At 39.3% G+C, this 20,000-nt stretch overlaps 1 protein-coding gene across 1 annotated transcript in view; it reads left to right on the top strand.

Annotated features, from left to right (window-relative positions):
• The window catches only part of LOC137984630 (rho guanine nucleotide exchange factor 28-like), a 56,785-nt gene that overhangs the window by 35,843 nt on the left and 942 nt on the right, over positions 1-20,000 (top strand). The window contains 25 exon segments of the mRNA XM_068831835.1: positions 846-898; positions 2,861-2,874; positions 4,669-4,737; positions 4,969-5,020; positions 5,752-5,804; positions 6,229-6,322; positions 7,295-7,374; positions 7,595-7,678; positions 8,872-8,913; positions 9,327-9,444; positions 9,664-9,713; positions 9,841-9,891; positions 10,035-10,109; positions 11,873-11,954; positions 12,539-12,624; positions 13,818-13,954; positions 14,045-14,094; positions 14,231-14,308; positions 14,430-14,491; positions 14,753-14,785; positions 14,876-14,919; positions 15,995-16,383; positions 16,663-16,736; positions 16,992-17,017; positions 19,570-19,832. Coding sequence (XP_068687936.1) covers positions 846-898; positions 2,861-2,874; positions 4,669-4,737; positions 4,969-5,020; positions 5,752-5,804; positions 6,229-6,322; positions 7,295-7,374; positions 7,595-7,678; positions 8,872-8,913; positions 9,327-9,444; positions 9,664-9,713; positions 9,841-9,891; positions 10,035-10,109; positions 11,873-11,954; positions 12,539-12,624; positions 13,818-13,954; positions 14,045-14,094; positions 14,231-14,308; positions 14,430-14,491; positions 14,753-14,785; positions 14,876-14,919; positions 15,995-16,383; positions 16,663-16,736; positions 16,992-17,017; positions 19,570-19,828 — 2,155 coding nt within the window. The 3' untranslated portion in view covers positions 19,829-19,832.

A 20,000-nucleotide genomic window follows, 5' to 3' on the forward strand; every position in this document is an offset into this window, starting at 1 on the left:
GTTTGTAACGTCAGCAGGGTCTCCACTCTTGAAGGTCGGTGTCACCTTGGCAGTTTTCCAACGACAAGGAAACACATTTAAAGAAAAAGAAAGGTTGATCAACCTTGCAATTGAAGGTGCAATAAATGGAGCAGCCAACTTAAGCATTCGAGGACTGATATCATCAATGCCAGTGGATTTATTGGAATCGATTTTTAGAAGGTAGCTAACGACGTCTCTTTCTGTTATTGATGGAATCGAGAAGATAGCGCCTTCGTCCTTCCGTGATCTTACAAAGTTACTCAGTTTAGCGGTGTCAAACAGTATGTCAGGTAACAAATTCCTTAGCTTGTGTATTCCTTGGATCCGGGGACAGGAAGGTTACACGGAAGTCTGGTAATGACTATTCCCAGGAGTGACCGCGTTTCAACCGAAAATGGTTGGAAAAGTATTCTATTGGAAAACGTCAACCACTTTAACCTAAACCGGTTTCGGTTGAAGCGGTTGATCCCAATAGAACACGACCTTTGTGTCATGATTTTGCTCACGCTCTGAAATAAAAACTTTCTTTAGCGTTGAATATTGTGGTAAAAAACAAATGCGCCTCGTGAGTCTGCAACATCTTGACCACTGTGATGACGAATATCATTGTCGATAAGAGTACAGACAACGCTGAACCACTTTCGATTTGTTAAATCTTGACTACCGCACTCTATAGAATTTTCACTTCAGCTAATCATATTAATGGTTTGTGTTTATAAAACATTTTCAATTTGCTTAATTTCATTTAAATTGTACTTGGTGTGTCTATACATATGCTACATTACACTATGGTCAATTCTTTTTCTGTTTTTTTGTTTCCTCAGTTTCGGGGTGTCCCCTGATGTCTCTGGAGATGATGAGGATGAGGATGAGGGAGGTTTGTGTCCCATTTTCAATGTCTTTAACTACTTGCTGATCACTGTAAGACCTTTCGGCAATGAAAATAATATTTTTGTGAAATAAAGACAGTGGCATTTGTGGTTAGGTGTGATAATAGGGAGCTTAAGCATGCGCGTTTTTGAGACGCGGACGGCACCCGGAAGAGATCATTTCGCATGCCAGGACAGTGGTGTCTCCCAGATTTTTATACTAATCATCGCTAATGGAGAAAAGATCCTTAGCAATGTAACTGTGGTTGTGTGAAGACAAGTTAAAAGGGAAAACAGCTCATTTCCGGTTGCCATCCGCGTCTCAAAAACGCATGTGCTTAAGCTCCCTAATCTGTGTACTTAACGAAGTCATATACTTCATTTTTGGCATATCAAACAGTGTATGGCAGAACCATGGAGAAAATCACCAATGATGGTCCACTATCACTTGTTACATACTGCAACTGTTGACTCACAAAAAGTTTCTTTCCTAGGTCCATCTTAATGGTCAACGCTTACCTTAGGAAAGTTAAACATTGTAAACGACGCGACTCCTACGAAGGGGTTCAAAGGGTGTCGCGCGTTTCTGGTGGTTGATTTTACGGACATTATCCATAGGTATCCCAAGCTCACGGAGTATCGTTATTGCAATACGTAAATTGTATAAGGGTTTGTATCGGAAATTTAGGGCATTAAAATAGAAATAAAATTCACCAAAATTTCTCACCTTGCCTCCTTGTCTTATTTATGGTATGTTCTTAGCATTTCTGGCCGTTTCAGCGCGATTCTAGGGAGTTTTAGTTCTACCGTTTCTCTCTCGTATATATAATATATAGAGAGAAAACAGCGAACCTACAACCCACTGGAATAGCGCTGAAATGGCCAAAGTACGCCACAAAAATACTGATAAGGTATCGAGAAGACAAGGTAAGACATTTTTGTTCGATTCATGTTCTTATTTCGACTCCTAGACGACACATTTGCAAATTCCCATACAAACGCTTATAATGTAATGTAGCAGCTGATCCAAAGATTACTCGCCATTGGTTTGCAACCCTGCCCCCAAACAATAGCTAAAACAATAGAAAGAATGACATATCATTGTCACCAATGGCGAGTAATCTTTGGATGAGCTGCTACACTACTGGATAATTTTCACTGATCGTGACACTCAAATTACGTTGTTAGCTTGAGGTTCCTGTGCATCAACCAATAGCCAAACCACGGGAAGACTTCAAGATCTAACGAACCAGTCCACGGCGATTTATTATCAGTGGAAGTCGTAAACTGAAACAAGAAGTTAATTACAGCGTAAATAAAACGAACCTACAATACAGCGAACATCGAAATACATCAAGGGCATAAAGATCGATCACTGTTTATTTAATCCAAAGAACAAAATGCAATCGACGTTTGACTGGAACTTACTTCACGCGGATCCAATAAACATCACTGAGCAATTAAATATCTTGACACAAACGCCTACTAATTTAAATATACTTAAATGTACAACAAGAATTACTCACACAACTATCCCCGCCTAGGGATCGAACCCAATCAAATGAAATAATCCTTTAAAATTTGAATTGATGAAACAACGCTTAGACTTAAAAAGATGACCGAGGACGAAAACACTTGGAAGAGACTGAAATAGGACAACCAAATTTTGACAGTATCAGAACAAAACCATACTTGTATGGAACAAGAAACAATAGAAAATAACTGTAAACCTTTACAAGCATTTCTTTTAATTCCAAAAATTGCAATACTATTATTATTATTATTATTATTATTATTATTATTATTATTATTATTATTATTATTCAGTCATTGTCATATTCCTTGAGAGGGTGAACCGTAGCTTGACAAACATGTCTTTATCACTAGAGTTTGCTCATGCCTTTTTAACCTTATCTTGTTTTTACGAATCATTCTTTTCATATTTGGTTTCCTTTTTTTTTTGTTTCCAGATTTTGACCTTGAGGTATGTTTTTTTCCTGCCACATATTATGCAATATCTGCAGCGCAGCTATGGAGCTCGTTAAGGAAGTTTAAGAAACTACAACGGCTACGGCAACGAAAACGTCTCTTCAATATAAAGCTTTGCGATGTCTTAAGAATTGAGTGATTATTCTATCTTGTTCGTCGTACGATATTTTTAAAATATCCTATAACTGGATTTGTACGAACGGTTTTGAAGTAAAAATAGAGAATGAAAGCGCGATTCACTGTTGTGCGTTGTCGTCAAAACCCAAAGCAAATCAAAGTGCAGATCATACCGGTGTCCGAGCGACTTTGGACCCCCCGGGACAAATTCGCCAGCGGATTTAGTTCCCCTTCGTGGATTTGGATCCTCCATTACAGCTTATTGAACTTTTTATCGAGGTAGAGTTAGAGTTTGGATAAGGAAAACTGACCAATACCATAGAGAACATAAATCTTTGACAAAAAGCCCAGATCAGTTAATTTTTCAAGAAAGGTTGTTAAAAGCGTTCGCGGCGGCATTTCGTAAAGTAGATGCGAATTTTAACTCCTTTCTGACAGAAGTTAAATAACGCACAAGGAACTCATGGGATTGTCGAGTTAAATTTTTAATAAGGAGATTGTCCGGAGTTTACTTGACTCCAAGGCTTCAGGAGATTTTTCCTTCTTTTTATGACCAAACTTTTCCAGTCATGAATTCTCTAATTAAAATGAGGAGAAAAAGCAAAGTTACACTTGAGTTTCCGTAAAAGTTTTTTTACAACTAAAAACAATTTGCAGAGAAATTTTATAACCTTAATCAAAAGAACGCTTATTTTCGTGGGGTCCAAATCCTTTACGGGGTGAGGGGGGAGTCCAAATCCGTTGTGGCACTGGTACATAAGACGCAAGACTTTGTTTCAAAAATGCAGTACACTTAGTTTAACAAATGGTTTTCAGATATGCGACTGTAAAACTGTATAGGATAAGATATAAAATTATTTACCGTTAATTAAGATAATTCTACAAGATCCATGGATTTCAATTTTTGCCAAAAAAATTTGCAAGCTTTCATGTTCCTCATCACATCCAGTAAAGGGAGTTTAATTAACACCCAAACCGGCCTAAACCGGCCAATGGGGAACCCCCGGGAGTCAAAGGGTTAAGAAATGACTACGGCTACGGCGACGCCAGAAAGCGTTAACAGGGTTCGTACAACTCCGTGAAGTCCTTGAAAAGCCCTGGAATTTAATTTTGGACTTCAACGGCGCTTAAAAAGCCCTTGAAAAAAAGGATTTTGCGGAAAACTGCTCGAAAAGTCCTTGAATTTATGCCTGGATGAAAATTGTTGAGATTGCATCATGCTAAGTTAAAAGAGACATTTAAAAAATCTATTAGCGAAACTTTAAAACCTAAAATTGAAATGGCCATGCGTGCACTTAACTTGCAGGATGTGGTAAGGAATATCAAGGTAGGCTTTTTCAGCAAAGAAAACACTGAAACACTATGTATGGCATAGAAATATTCTTATAAGGACTCCTTGAAAACTCAATTTCTGGCTCTTGAAAACTCCTTGGAATTTTATAGACAAAATTCAGCACGAACCGTGGTTAATATTATTAATTTAGAAATGAAAAACTAAATGGGTCATGTTGCACGTGTGGCCCGCTTTTTTATACATTTCTTTCCCGTACTCTGGAAAACAACAGCGCGAAACAACTACATATAAGGTTTTCATGAAACGGAACCTACAGTTGTACCTCAGCATATTGCCATTTTATTTTGTTTGTTCATTTGTCGTGTCATTATTTCCTAGTCGCAAGGTGACCCTGAACTTGAAATCAAAGAAGAACCTGAGGCTTGGAGCGTTACAGTTGATAAGAAGGTGCACGATAATACTAAGTTATTTTAACTGAATTATTATCTCTGCACTTCTTTTATGGCTGCTCTGCATTTGTTGTGCATTTTGTTTCAGGAAAAATTAATGCCACCGCGATCACATTCTCTTCAGTGCCCTTAAGAGTTTAAAGCTTTTCAGCAATTGCTTTTTCACATTTTTTAGATTGTTCAAGACTTTCTTTTATTTAGTCATTCCAATTGACCATGCCAATTTCAGATTCTAAAGAAAATGACTGCTAAAGATATTAAGAGGCAGGATGTTATTCATGGTAAGGCTGCACTGTTTTTATCCATCTTTTTATGCAGTAATCTATAAGTGATTGTTCCTTCGATGGCAAACAGAAATTGTTTTTTCCTAATTTAATGTTGCAAACTAAAACAGGTTTTGATAGAGCAATACCACACATCAGTGGCTCACTTGGTTGGGCATTGGGAAATCACTGATTGGAACTCAACCAAGAGCAAATCTCACGGCCTCAAAATAACTGAGTAGAAAGTGCTGCCTTCGTGACTTCATCTGTAAATGGTTAGAGATTAAGTGACAGTTTATATATTAAATGCCTTTCGATTCTCATTCACTGTGGTATTTCGAACAAATCTGTTTCGGGTGTGCTTGCGAAACCCAAGGACAGGGTCTGTTGCAGGGATGTTTCATTTGGCATAGAAACGAAGTCACTGAATGCCTTAAGTGGGGAGTTTCAATAAAGCATTGTATTGTTCTTGTTGAGAAAAAGAGCCATCTTGCATGTTCTGGATGGGCACTGACATTGTCAAAACTTTGATCTAACTGCATTGTATTGTTACCTATTCTTCATTTTTGTGTACAAAACTGTGTAGACAAACTATAGAAGCTGACCTTTTGATGAATTTTGGTGATAAATAATTGCAAGCCAACCTAGAAATATCTTAAACTGTTTGCTGTAAATAAACAAAAGTCCCAACATTGATCTGACAACTACTGGAAGGAAACAATGACTTTAGTTTTTCGTTGTTGTTTCAGAATTGATTCAAACTGAAGTCCATCATGTGCGGACTCTAAAAGTTATGCATAAGGTAGGTCATGTATCCCGCCACGGAAAAATTCGTACGTCAACGAGATACTCTCCTTTTAATTCTCGTGCGTGTTTCTTTGAAATACTGTTTACTGTCGCACAACATGCCTAATTTTTGCCATTGTAAAGGGAAAGAGTTGGTTTGTCCCATGAAAAGACGTTTAAACATTTTACCGCAAGATCTTGTGCTTATTCTTGGAGGTATTAAAAGGCGGATATCTATTTGTTATTTATTTGTTTGAGCAAATTGAAGTATTGGCAGCTATTCAGCTGATGTGGACCTGCTATACCCACCCACCCATATACTAACAGAGGACAGCCTCAACATCCTTTCATCACAGTTTTTGCATGGCCAAAGTTTTGTAATAAATCAGTGAGAACAGAAGCAAAAATGACGTTGTTACAATAATGTATGTCTTTTGCAGATATTTTACCAGGGGATGTTGAATAATTTGAGTATGGCACAAGAAACAGTAGATCAGATGTTTCCAAGACTAAATGAGCTACTTCAAGTAAATGGTAAGAAAACAAATAAACTAGTGTAAAAAACTTAATCGTGTGACTAGCCAACGATGGAGCCCGTTAACATGGAATTCCTTGTGCCGTTTCGTACAGTTTTTTTTTTTGTGGGAAAGCGCAGCCTTCTACGTTTAATGTAAGTGAAGATGTTAATAGTTTTGGCTCTTTATCATTGAGCAGAAATGTGGTTCAAGTGAATTAATTCAATCACAGGAGTGAAAACGCCCAAGAATTCGATTTGAAAAAAACTAAATGGGCGCGAAATTTTTTTTTTTTTCAAAACAAAAGGCTCACAATTATAATATTCTTATCCAATTGGAGAGGACGTCAGGGAGAGATTTAACACGCATGTAGAAACCCATTTTATTTCGAGTGTTGAGTGAAAACAGTTTTAAATTCCAAAGAAAAGACCCCATCGGTAGCACGTCAAATATCGCACTTTCCAGTCCACGTATGGCTCTTACATGTCCTCTTTGGAGAAAGAGAAGCAGGCAGTAATCACTTACTTGTTCATACATTTGGAAGTGAATTTTGTCCACACAAGGTACTCCCCACTGTCAAAACCCATGTTGCTTGACAAAATAAAAAGGACCTCTGGTGAGGGTCTGTCACGGTAAATCGTCAACATAATTGGTTTATTTGTTCCGGCATCACATGCAGATCTTAACATTTTTGCTTTTTTAGGACAAAAGAAGAAGAACACGAACAAACAGTTTGGGAATTTTTTTAAAATTTCGTTGAACAGTACGAGTCTGTTTTGAAATGAAAGTACACTAATTTAAAGTCGTCGAGATTTATTTTTTCAAGACATGACATATGGGGCTATAATGATCTTTAGTGTAACCAAGGACGTCCCAGAAAATATTTGCTACAACGAAAGAGAGAAATTTTATTTTTAATCAACACAAACACACTTGAAGTCAGGGACTACGTTGTCTTTAAAGAGAAGTCGTTTTACCTTGGTTGTTGCAGGGGATTTTCTCAACCGCTTGAAAGCGAGTGAAGGAGAAGACACAATTGTCAACAGCATTGGGGATGTGTTGGAACATCAGGTTAGAGCTGGAGCCGCAATAAACAGAGAATTCATTTTGTGCTCTTAGAGGAATAGCAATAAAACCCAACAGTTTGAGGCGACTGCTTTTGAACGAAGCGGAGTCTTATTTGGTAGGGACTTAACAACGTAGGAAAGCAAGGAACATAATAACTCTCCCATTTCTTCTGTGAAATATGACTGAAATAACTTACACCGCATTCTTTGTCGTCTAATCGCAGTTTAGTGGAGAGAACAGCATAAACATGAAGTGTGCGTATGGTGAATTTTGTAGCCGCCACATCGAAAGTGTCGAGCTGTACAAGGTTAGCAACATGAATGACTGAACTCTTTGTTAACAAAAACCTTCTAGACCACTTTCATAAATGCCGACCACCTTTAGGTTCTTTTTTTATTTATATTCTTTAGACCTACTGGCCCCATTTTGAAACAAATATTCTTTGAAATTTGCTCGTCGTAGCGAGGCTAGAAAGGCTTACTATCATTAAAACAGAAGAATATTTTATTTGGCCGCCATTATGAAAGAGGTCTATATTACTGGTTTTGTGCCCGATCCTGTCGGCGATCTGCCAGTCGCGGAGCGTCTCGCACACGTCTGTATTGGGTACGCTGCAGCTGCATATGCGACCAGACTCGATTGACAGTCCGCTTTTCGTAACAACCCTGAACTCTTGTACAGACCATCGCGTATGGCACATTCCTTACTTAATTCAAAGTCTTAAGATCTGAGGCCCGTTTCTCAAAAGTCACGAAACTTTACGGGCCATTTTCCTGTGTCACAATCCCCTCTGTGTCTCAAGAACGGAGAGGATTTGAGTCGTCAAACTTCACAGTCAGCCCCCGTTCACACTAATGCGTTTTCGAAAACCTCCGTTTATATCATATAACAGTCCACACAGAAACAATCGAAAACGGAGGCCTACGAAAACGGAGGTTTTCGAAAACGCTTTTGAAAGTGGAGACTTTTGAAAACGGTGGTCTATCGTTGTAGTGTGGACGAGTGTGGACGGCGAAAACGGAGGTTTTCGAATACGCGTGACGTCATAATCTTGTGCATGCCTTACAGTTACCCGCGGGCCAAGACGTAATCAAAGCCTGGTAACAAAAACGCATCTTTAGATGTCCGTTTTCAGTTTCTAGTGTGGACGGCCGAATACCATGTGAAAACGCAAGTGTGGACGCAGATCTTTTTATCCGTTTTCAGGGAGCCGGAAGTTTTTGAAAACAGAGAATTTCGAAAAAGAATTAGTGTGAACGAGCCCTCTGTTTCGTTTTTGTTACCATGATTTGATATGATTTGATTTAATTTCGTTAGTGTCCCCAGTTAGTGCTCTAGTGCTATTATTATTATTATTATTATTATTATGATGATGATGATGATGATGATGTACTTCACATTAAATTATGGTGGCTGGTCCTTGAAAAAAATATGCCCTGCCTTTGTTAATATTTTCATTTCACCTTCTTATTATGTTTTCATTATTTCTTTCCTGACTAGCGGTTAATGCAAAAAGATAAGAAGTTTGCAGATTTTATGAAGGTACGCAACTCTAAGGAGTGTACTTTTTTTGACAAATGGAACTTTTTTGTTGGTTTTTATTCTACTTCAAAGCGGGAACATCGCGACTTCCTTTCGAAGTTTCTTCCACGGAATGCTTATCTTTGCGGGTGGTAGAGTAGATGTTTATTAAAGAGATGCATTATCAGTGGTGACTCAGGGGTGGTGGGTACTCGGAAACAATTCGAGTTCTCCTACCAAGAGTGGAACCAATGAGCTTCCGCCTACATTGTGGATGCTCTTCCATTGATCTCTACGGGAGACTCGTGAGAGCTAGACCACTGAACTACGTCGGTTCTTCCCCTAGGTTCGTGAAACAATTGTCTTGCTATACTGCTTGGACGAGTCACATATTCACTTACCGGCGTTAACATATACTTATTCTTTTCGAACAGAAATGCAGTCTGAACAAGTACTGTAGACGATTATCTATCCCAGAGTGCATAACACTCGTCACTCAGAGGCTAACCAAGTATCCTATGCTTATTGAAGCAATCGTCAAAACCACCAAAGGTACGTCATCAAATAAGTCAGAGACAGGAAGAGCTTTTAGTTCTGAGTGCGCGCACTTGGAAAAACCCGACTTTTATACCTAATGCGCATGCTGAGAACAAAAAAAGTATTCCAGAGGTCCCTTTTTTCTACTAGTTTAACACGTGCCTTGGGTTTTTTGCTTTATTAATTGTTCTATTTGGTTTGTTAGCCAAGAGTCTTCTTTTGTTTTTATTCTAGAGGCAAAACCAGATTTCGTATCACTCAAGAACTCGATTACCCTTGTCAAGGTAGGCATGTGAATTTATCAAGGCTAACGTTTCTGGTTCATGAGTAGCATTTTCAACCTACTACCCAAATGATCTTGCCACCAGTCTTGCGTTTTTAATGTGTACAATTCACTTTTGTCTTACACAGCAAATTTTACAAAGCGTGGACGAAACGATAAAGGATCATGAAAAGCAAAAGGTTCGTCTGGGTGTAGATGTATTACTTCTGACGTTTGCTCCAGTGTTTCCTGGAAGGGCATTAAATTGATAACCTTTAATGTTGGCCCTATGCGCATGCTCTTTACCAATTACAATAACACTTCTTTTCTTATTCACCATTAGCAATTACAAGATCTCAGAATGAAGTTGGATTTGAAAGTGACTGTCACTTATGGAAAGAACGGCAAGAAAGTCAAGGTAAACAGAGACTGACTCAGAGTCATCTGAATACGCGTCTTTGTCGTCTTACTCATAGTTTTTTTCGGTGGGTGCGTGAAAAACGATAGGGGAAGTCCCATAACGGCATTGCTGTTGATTGGACAAACCCCCAGGGTTCTAAGTTGAATTGATAGACTGCTAAGGATAAGTAACAAGAAAGATATTTGAAATACCGATGAGAGTGAACCGTCACATATCAGTTATCATTGTTAAGCGTGCGGCAACCACTAAACCCACAAGCGTGGACAAAATCGTTGAAACACTTTTTATTTATTTCTCCATATCGAAACAAATTTCTTTCCATTACATAAATCTTTTACTTACGAACCACCCTCCCCCCCCCCCCCCCCAAAGAATGTTGTTCGATATCACGGTTAAATGTGCTTCTCATAAACAACATTGCTTTGGATGGGGAAGGGGGAGGGGGTATTTTAGGGCTTTTATTTTAGTTATTATCTAAAAGGACGAAACTTGAGAAAGGTCTCAACTAATTTTGTCCAAGATTGTAGCTTGAAAAAGGACATAAACCTGTGCCAATCCTCTCTCTTTTAGCGGAAAGGGAAGCAAGTAATGTTCAGGCAATATCCAACTTATTACACTTACTTCTTACACTTACTTATTTAGACTTACTTTTTACGTATAACCTACTCGAAGACCTTAAAGGGGCTAGGTCATGCTATTTTAGGTAATTTTGTTTAATTTTGTTAATTATGAGCTTAAAGCGTCAAATTGGCAGAGCAAGAGTCTTTCATTTGAAAAATCATGGCCACATAGCAACTGAGAATGATTTTCCAGCTGTGTAAATGACATTTTTATATAGACTGATATAACTTTGAAAAAAGGTGGGCCGACGTTTTTCAAATTTATCCAAATTCAATCCATTTCAATCCTCTCCAGTTTTGTCCATCCATGTCACTTCTTGGCTTCCCTGTGTTTTGTTAGAGTTCTTCTATAGTTTTGAACAGTTATTTTGATATTTTAGTTAACTCTATGACCATTCGATCAGTGCTGAAATTGCCTAAAATTGCGTGACCTAGCCCCTTTAACTAAAGAACAAACGATAGTACGATAGTACGCGTGCTGTGATCGGCTGAATTAGCTGGCCATATTCTACAGTACGGCCCGCTAAATTTGAAATTAAGATAAAACATTCTCTAGCAAGTTTTTATGTTGTTTCTGCTAGATAAACTAGTAAAACTGTTTGAATCTCGCAAGAAACTATTTCAAGCAGCCAACAAGATTTCGTTTTTCCGATTTTGACATGGCAGTTGAGACTTCTGCCTGACTTCAACTAGTTTCCTTTCCCACGCGGCTGATTACCACAGAGATATAATAAACATCTTACGAACCTCGTTTTCTCGGTCCTTACTTTAAAGTTACGGATCCTCGTTTTTGCCGTTGATTTATTATTCGCGCGCCTCTTGCTAGCTTGTGCCATAAATCAACAAGAAAAAACTCGGTCCGGTGTAATTTTATAGTTACACGGACCTCGAACTCGGTTAGTAGGAAGTATTTATGGGGAACGACAATAAACACTTGATTGTCTGTAGTTCGATTTCCCAGCTAGGGCGATACCCCAGTATATGATAAAAAAAGTTTGTATTTATTAATTCTCGTTTGCTACTAAATTTACGGAACCACTAGAACACTTTCAAGATTATCGATGTAACGCTTTCAATAATTAGTGAAGATGTAAGGCATTCTATAGGAAGCGTGACTCTAAAGATATGGTATTTCCATAGAACATCGACTTGGCATCCAACACAAGTAAACTCATCCATGACGGCGTATTAATGTGGAAAACTGCCAGAGGAAAACTGAATGGTACGTATCACAGACCGCAATCTGTCGTCACAACGCTGATATACTCATGAACATAAATTTGAAATTTGATCCACCTCCCAAAAATGTTACAGTACAGTGGGGAAAAATGTACCACGCATCCTTGCAATGGATAAAATGGCTCAAACACTATATTGGTCATGCGCAACCGCTGAATATAACTGCTGATTTTGTGAACAGTCGTCAAGGGCTCAAGACTAAAACAGATTTCTGAATGACATCCCAACAAGAACTATGTAAAAACAATGAATAAAACACAAACGTGCTCCATATGAACTAACGTGTAACTCTGCAGGGATAAGCGAAAGAAGTTGTAAACGGACTTTAGCATTGAACTTGATTTTCCTTATTCTAAAGTTACGCCAGCTTTATTAGGCCAATGATAATTTGTCGCGATCCATTTTTTTTTCTGGAAACACCCATACCATTTCGCATCATTAATACAGTCCGCATACAGCATGCACATGACTAGACACTCTTTGCAAAAGGACTCTGGTGGGAAGTCGCGCCATTTTACAATTTTTAATTGGTAAGTTACACGTAACCGTTCTTTATTTTATCCTCAGAGACCCGCGTGTTGATCATGGAAGACATGTTAGTTTTCCTTCAGGAGAAAGACCAAAAATACAGCCTTTTGTCATTGGATCAGAAGGTCAAGTTACTTTACAGTAACTGATTTTTTTTTTTTTTACGCCTTCATGCACAACTTTGTTTGTGAGTTATGTGCGTTCTTACCTGATCTCAATGCCTTTGTGAGTACGCGCTCCGGATGAGTTTGGTTTCTTTCTCAGCGAGTTATTGTTATGCTGGTAATCCAAATTTGACAAACTGCGGTAATCGAACGGGTATGCCAGAAATACTTTTTGAAGGGCCAAATTTTACGGCAGAAATGCATTCGGTTTGTCCGTATTTAAGTAAAGATTTCGTTCTTGTGAAAAAAAAGTCGGCTTTGTGTTCCGCACATTTTGAGGCGTTTAAAATGAGATCAACAAGTTGAATGAACGCGGCATCTTGAAAGGAGGAGGGGTTTACTTTCATTGATCTTCATTGCTCTTTATGGGATGTGCTCGAAAAGATTCATTTATGCAACGCGCAGTCCGAATGGCGACATTTCGAAAGCAAAAAAAAAAAACAGAGGCGAGATTTGTTTCTTTTATCGTCATTGTTTTACTCAAGTGCAAACATGAACTGGAACATGAACTTTAAACCGTGCGAACAAATTCCGAAACAAGTCCATTAATTGAAATTGAAACAAGAGACATTGTTTTTGAAGTTTTCGTCATTTGTGAGAATGTCAAAACGAAAGTAATTTCCAAATACCGTAGTCAAATCATAGTCCACGAAGCGCGAGACTTGAAATTCACAAGTGTTCTTTGAGTTTGTACGGTGGCCAATTTACATTATCAACTCCGTTGATAAAACCAAATTCTTTGAGTTTTTTGCAAGTTATGTTGCATTTTTTATGCACCCATTTTTTTCGGCCTGAGTGTCGTGTATAAATAGCTTTTAGCATTGTAAATGTCGAATGAGAGTCTTAAGAGAAATTTGGTGTTCCATCCTCCCACCCCTGCCTTGTGTCCTGTCAAATGTTACTGTTACCCCACCCCGCGGGCAAAGTTAAACACTAATCGCTTCGACCGAAGATATAAATTTCCCGCTCGTGTAGAAATTTAAATTCTAAATCCCCCTGGGCATTTAGTAAGTTATTGTCTTAACCGCTTATTATATTAGCGAAAAATGGCAAATATGGCCTGTGCAACACCCGTCGACAATGCCTATTGTTTAAGAAATGTCCCCGCTTATCTTGATCCGCAAGTAGTTCTACAATTATCTCTTTGCATTTAGGCTCCGGTTATAAGGCTAAAGAATTTGATGGTGCGCGAGGTTGCAATTGACCGAAGGGCCATTTTTCTTGTGAGTACCAGTCAACAGGGACCCGAGATGTACGAGATAGTCTGTGACTCCCCTGAGGAAAAGAAACGGTTAGTTGAAACCCCGAAGTTCACTCAATTGATGGTCGTATTTTTAATTGCGGTAAGTGGTTTAATGATATTTGTACTATGCGTTTTCAGGTGGATGGATATCATAAGAGAAGCTGCGGCAAATGCGCCTGAAGATGACAGTAAGTAATAATTTTCTGTTTCACTGTTTTCTGCAAGAACACCGAAATTTGAAGCCATGCCAGTTCTGTGCTGTACCCATTTCCACCGCGAAGCCACAGACCATATAGCTTAAAAGTTCCATTTTATTTTGTTTAGACCCAGATGACGGTCTCATTAGAACGGCAGCTGGCGAAAGGAGAAAGATCATAGTTCGAAGGGCAAGCGTGCTGATTGGTGGGTATTGCGTCGGCAATATTGCGTATTGCGTATTGTGGGTATTGTGTCGTCTTCGTTCCCCGTTGATCACTGATTTAAATTTGGTCTTTGCATTGACAAGAGTTTTGTTTCCTTGCAGATCAAGTTCAAAACAAAGAGCTTGAAGACGTGGACAGGAGAAAGAATCTTGCAGAAATACAGGTACGTGGTTGTAACTACGCCCGAGTCTATGTCACGCACTTTTTTTGTTTTAATTTTGTAATCATCCAATCAACATTAGCCTGCATCAGTTTCATATGCATGGGTCTTTGTGTCCCCGAATAAGGAAGAGTGGTTATGGATTAAAGTAAATAAGGGGGAGGGCGGGGTGGTGAAATTCTGAAACAGGCTGTCACGATGAAAACGCTTGTTTGGTTTGTTTGACGGACATGAACAACCTTTTAATTTTTTCTGCTTAAATAGGAACTTGTTTGTCAAATAGAAGACTTCGAGAAGGTATGTAACTAACGTTTTTTCAAGTCATATCAGATGTTTTCTAAAGTACGTTATTGAGTCTTATTCGGATATTGTTTACTTTTCTTTCAGTCCAAACTGGAAGTGGAAAAAAGAGAAGAATTGTCTAAAACGAAGTATGTTTTTCAATCAAGGTCCTTTGAAAGAAATGGAATTTTCGAAGATTGTAGATAACACACTTTACTTTAAAATCGTAAATAGAGCACTTTAGCGCACTTAGACCTACTGCCCTCATTTTGAAACAAAAATCCTTTTAAAATTTTTTCATCGTAGCAATGCTAGAGAGGCTTATTGGCATTAAAACAGAAGAATGTTTTATTTGACTGCCATTCTAAAGAGGTTTATGGTTATGGTTTATGGTGTTTAGACCCCGACAAAAAAGACTCTGCTATGATTTTGACATCTTCATTAATGGGGAAGCGTTAACCCAAGTCTCAGAGACCCTATTCCTCGGTGTTTTACTGGACGATTGTCTCTCCTAGTACTGGTAATCTCCCTCCTAAATTTCACTCTTTTTTCTCCGTTAATAATAGTATTCATAGTTGCAACACAAGGCACGCCTCCTTTTTTCGGCTACCCCTTTGGAGGACAAACATAAGGCAGTTTTCTATATCCTTTCAAGGCCCTAAATCTTTCAATACCCTTAGTTCTGAAATTAAAAATTCCCCAACTCGAATGTCCCTGAAACACAAGCTGAAAGATTTTTTAATCAACAACTATTAACTTCTTCCTTTCCTTTTTTATTTCCTCTTCGATCCAACTCTTGTGTCACACCTGACTGAACGTCTTGCTCTATATTTGTGTTATTTAATTCTTTCTGTTTTGGGAGGAAACATAACCTTATATAAGCTTCGTGGTTTCTTTTAGGTTTCCTCGCCATATATATTATCTTAACTTTAAATGTAAATTGATTGTAATGTGGCAAAATGTAACAAAAATGTAAATGTAATGGTTTGAACCCAGGAGTTATATCACAATTAAGTGAAGTGTTGACTGACGTTTCGACAACCTGAGCGAAAGTCATCTTCAGAGTCAAGGGACTTCTTGACTCTGAAGATAACTTCCGCTTAGGTTATGGAAACGTCAGTCAGGACCACACTCATCCGGACGATCGTACTTCACTTGATTGTCATAGTTTGCTTTAGTGTCTATGATCCCATTGACAAGAAGAGTTGTTATTCTTTTTTATAGGGAGTCACTGGTGGCCGCTGTACTTCAGGTCCAATCGACAGTATCTAACGTGGAGCCCTTGCCGGAAGAGTCAAAAAGTGGTACCAAAGGAAGCATCCCATCTTTGGATGTTCCTGGAAACGTGCCAAGTTCTGGTCCCAAAAGGGCTGAAACTTTCAGTGGTTTTGATACGAAACTGAAACCTGACAACATAAACCGAGCAAGCTCCATGAGAGTGCCCGAGAGGCCTGGACTGGGTACTAGCTTCCCGTCACGGCAGCTTCCTGCTACAGGTGTATTAACAGGAGAAAGCCCAAAGCTTAAACACAAACGAAAGACCAGTGGTGGTGGTTGGCCCTTCCTCCCCAAGAGTAATAACAAAGAGGACAAAGAGCAGAGTGTAGAAAAAGGTACTGGCAAAAGGACACTAGGTTGACCAGGATACATAAGGACCAAGAACTATAAACCGTAGGCCGTAGCTGCCAAAACTTCAACCTTCTCAAAAAATAAATAGCAAACAAGCAAACAAATGTAAGAGACTTTTTTGCATATGTATGTGTGATGCGATACGCAAACGTCATTCGCAAGCATACGAAGGTACGTGCATTGTCATCAAGCGGAGGGATTAGAGTAAGTTTAGAGAAACTATTAAGCTGGGTGGTTTCAAACAGAAAATGTTTTTCTTGCAGGTGATGTAGCCTCTGACTCGGCCTCTTCATCTCCCAATGAAACTCCTTCTCCTTCACCGGTTCCTGGACGAGAGGTCAGTTTTGTTGAAGTTCTGGTTTTAGGACATTAGTTTCTGCAAGTGTGGTAATGTATGGAGGGGCTTGTTGTGAAATCCAGTCTACACGATAGAAACTAGAGTCGCTCGACCCTTCTTGGTGAAGATTTTCAAGCTGTGGGAACCGACCTCTGAAATTTGATATTTGTCAAGCGTGAAAGTAGTTGAGGATTTCTGTAGAAGCAGGTGTGCACTCCGAAAGTAATAAATCCTTTGTGTGTACTTTTTCAACAGACTGAAGGAGCAAGTGATAGCGACAGGTAAATACAAGTTCATCACCTATACGTTTAAAATGGATCCTTTAGTTCAGAAAGAGCGAAGCAAGTGATCATGGGTCTACTTGAAACCCCATCTCCTAAATGACAGATGTTTTCCAACGCGCGTACGCGTGATTAATTCACAAAGTAACTTTAGGAAATGACGTTAGCCGTTGGTGTACTTTTCTGGGTGGATGCAAGAGGGAATTGCAACGTCAAGCCCCCTTTTGTGGGACACCGTTTGCGTGTTAGGGAATTTCGGTGTGTTTGGCGTAGGGTTAATTTTAAGTATTGTAGCTGTTTTTCTACTTTAAGAAATATTAAGGGAGGTTTTGGAGGCAATCGCTGCTAACGCTGGATGATGAACACATTTTCCTGACGGTCAAAGTTTGAGAAGGGTGGCGAATGGTATCTCCAAAGTCTTGGCACTCGCAAACTATTCATCCGATCTTGAAATTTCGACAGCCTTTGCGAAGAGTCTCAAAGTCTCGTTTATATTGCATTTATTTCAGTGTGAAGTCTTGCATGTTTTGGTCTCGGTCTCGGATTCGCAAACAAGGGTCTTGGCGTGTCGTCGAGTCTCGGATTTTATCATTCGTTGATGATAACCAGAGGCAGGGACGTTTTGAGCCAGGAAATACAGCCACCCCTCGTCACTATTTGTTGGCACGACAGGTGGCTATATTTGCTGGCTAGAGCGTTCGTGACCACTATTGCTTGGGAGAAACGCCCCCTCTGACGGAGAGTTTCTCTGTCCACCACTTAATACGAACCATATTTTCTAATCGGCGAAGGAGTCCGTAGGGAAACGGTCTTTGCCAACAAACGTCAGGAACAAAATTAAAGATCATTTTCACAAGTTGTAGTGTAATTTGATAAAAACAAGGATACAATACAATACGATACAAACTTAATTGACCACTCCCCATGGGGGCTTTTCAGGGCCAATGAAACAACCAACGTAACGACAGCCAGGTGATCTGGTGACGTAATTCGGAGGACTGGGGAGAAAAATTTTAACGCCGTATCCCACAACCGCGCGCGGCCTTATTTTCGAATTCAACATGGCAGAAGAGAGGTTAGATCTTGTCAAGTCTACTTGAATGTTCATTCAGTAACAGGAAATGTGGTAGACACGTAATGATCTGTTGAGTTTTAACGATGGCAATACTGCAGGAAGTTTGGAAAACAACACCAAAGGCCGCGCGCGGTTGTGGGATACGGCGTTAAAATTTTTCTTCTCAGTCCTCTAAATTATGTCACCAGATCACCTGGAGAATACAGCAACAATAACTGTTAAGAATCCCAACTGACCGGAGGCAAACCATTTGGCTCTTTACAAGTGCAGCCGAGAGGTTGAACCAGGGACTACCAGGAACAAATTCAACGAGTGGTCAGAACGAGTTTTGAACCTGGGAACTCCGGATCTCAAGGCAATTGACCATTTTCACATTCCCCATAATACACTTTGTTTGGCCCCCAAATTTTGCATAAACCATTGAATTCAAACACTCCTGGGAATATGCAGTGTCCCAAGAGCATTTGAAAACAATGGTTTATGCAAAATTTGGGGGGCAAACAAAGTGTATTATGGGGAATGTGAAAATGCTCAATCGTCCTTGATGAAGCTTCAGATTCCCAAGCTTGGTTATTACTCTCAAATCCTAAGAGTGGGTTCTTCCATAAAATAATCCAAGGTAGAAGATAACTACAAAGGCGTAAGTTGTATCGATCAATCTGCCGTGATAGCTGTTCACATAAAAACCCTGGCGACGATCAGACTGCCTTTGTCGCCAGATTAAATCCTATTTGAGGGATGTAGACCTTTGAATGACCTGCGTTAAAATTAAACTGAGGCGGGATCTGACGGATGTGCTTGTCATTAGCTCTAGACACCGGCCTTGTCCGTCTCGACAGAATTTTGGTTAGTGACTATCTCGTACTTTCTTCGGACACTGTCAGTAATATTGGTGTAGTTATTGACAACAGTTTGTTGCTAGACAAATATCTAACCACCTTGTACCATTCAAGATCAAATAATTCCTTTCTTCTGATAGTACAAAACCGCTTGGTCACCCTTTTGTCATAATCTTTTTTTTTTTCAAATGGACAATTGCAACTCGCTATTTATCCGTCTTCCTAAGTATTTGACCCAAATATGACAATTGACGCATTTAAAACTGTGCTCTGCGGCTCATAACCAAACATCTTGGGGTTGTTCACGTTTCTCCTTTTTATTAAGGGATCAAACAATATTTTTTGTTGACGTCTAAGGCAATAAATAATCTTGTGGCCCTCTATATCTTTATTGGTCCGCCTTGACCATTCAGGAAACCTTAAGGCCGACGACAACTTTGTTTTAGGAGTTCTATGATAACAGAGCTTCGAATGGTCTTCCTTTGTGCATTTTAAGTAGCCCGTCATCCTTCAAAGACTCTACATGTCACTATATAAATAGTTATTGTGTTACTGTTGTCGCGGAAAGTCGTGAAGTTTCAAACGCAAAAAAATAAACTTGCATGATCCATGATACTAATCTGTATTTTCTGTTATAGTGCAACCAGGAGTGCTCGTATTAGACCAGTACGAGAACGAAGCGATTTGTCACCGCCACCGCAGTCAAAGCTTGAATCGCTTCAAAGTAGGCTCAGATCTGCACCTAAAGAAGGGGGACTAGGACTAGCTTATATTTCGTCTCCGCGCTCTCATCGCCAGGCCCGCCTTCTTCCTGGCCAGGATGAGGGGGACAGGGTTCGACAACAATCAGATAAAAGTCCAAGTGCAGCAGCAGCACCAGATGTTATCTATTTCTGAGTAGGTGAGTTAAAGCTAAGGTTGGGTTGTGTTTATCAGACAGACGATGTTATCATTCTTAAGCCGAAAATTGGAGACGACTAGACTCTAAGTCCACACATTTGATGATTTGAAATTTAGTCTAACAGGCTATGGCGTCTCAGACTTGTACGACAAAATTGTTATTTTAGTA

Source organism: Montipora foliosa, chromosome 2 (genome assembly GCF_036669935.1).
Source record: "Montipora foliosa isolate CH-2021 chromosome 2, ASM3666993v2, whole genome shotgun sequence".
NCBI classification, from domain to species: domain Eukaryota; kingdom Metazoa; phylum Cnidaria; class Anthozoa; order Scleractinia; family Acroporidae; genus Montipora; species Montipora foliosa.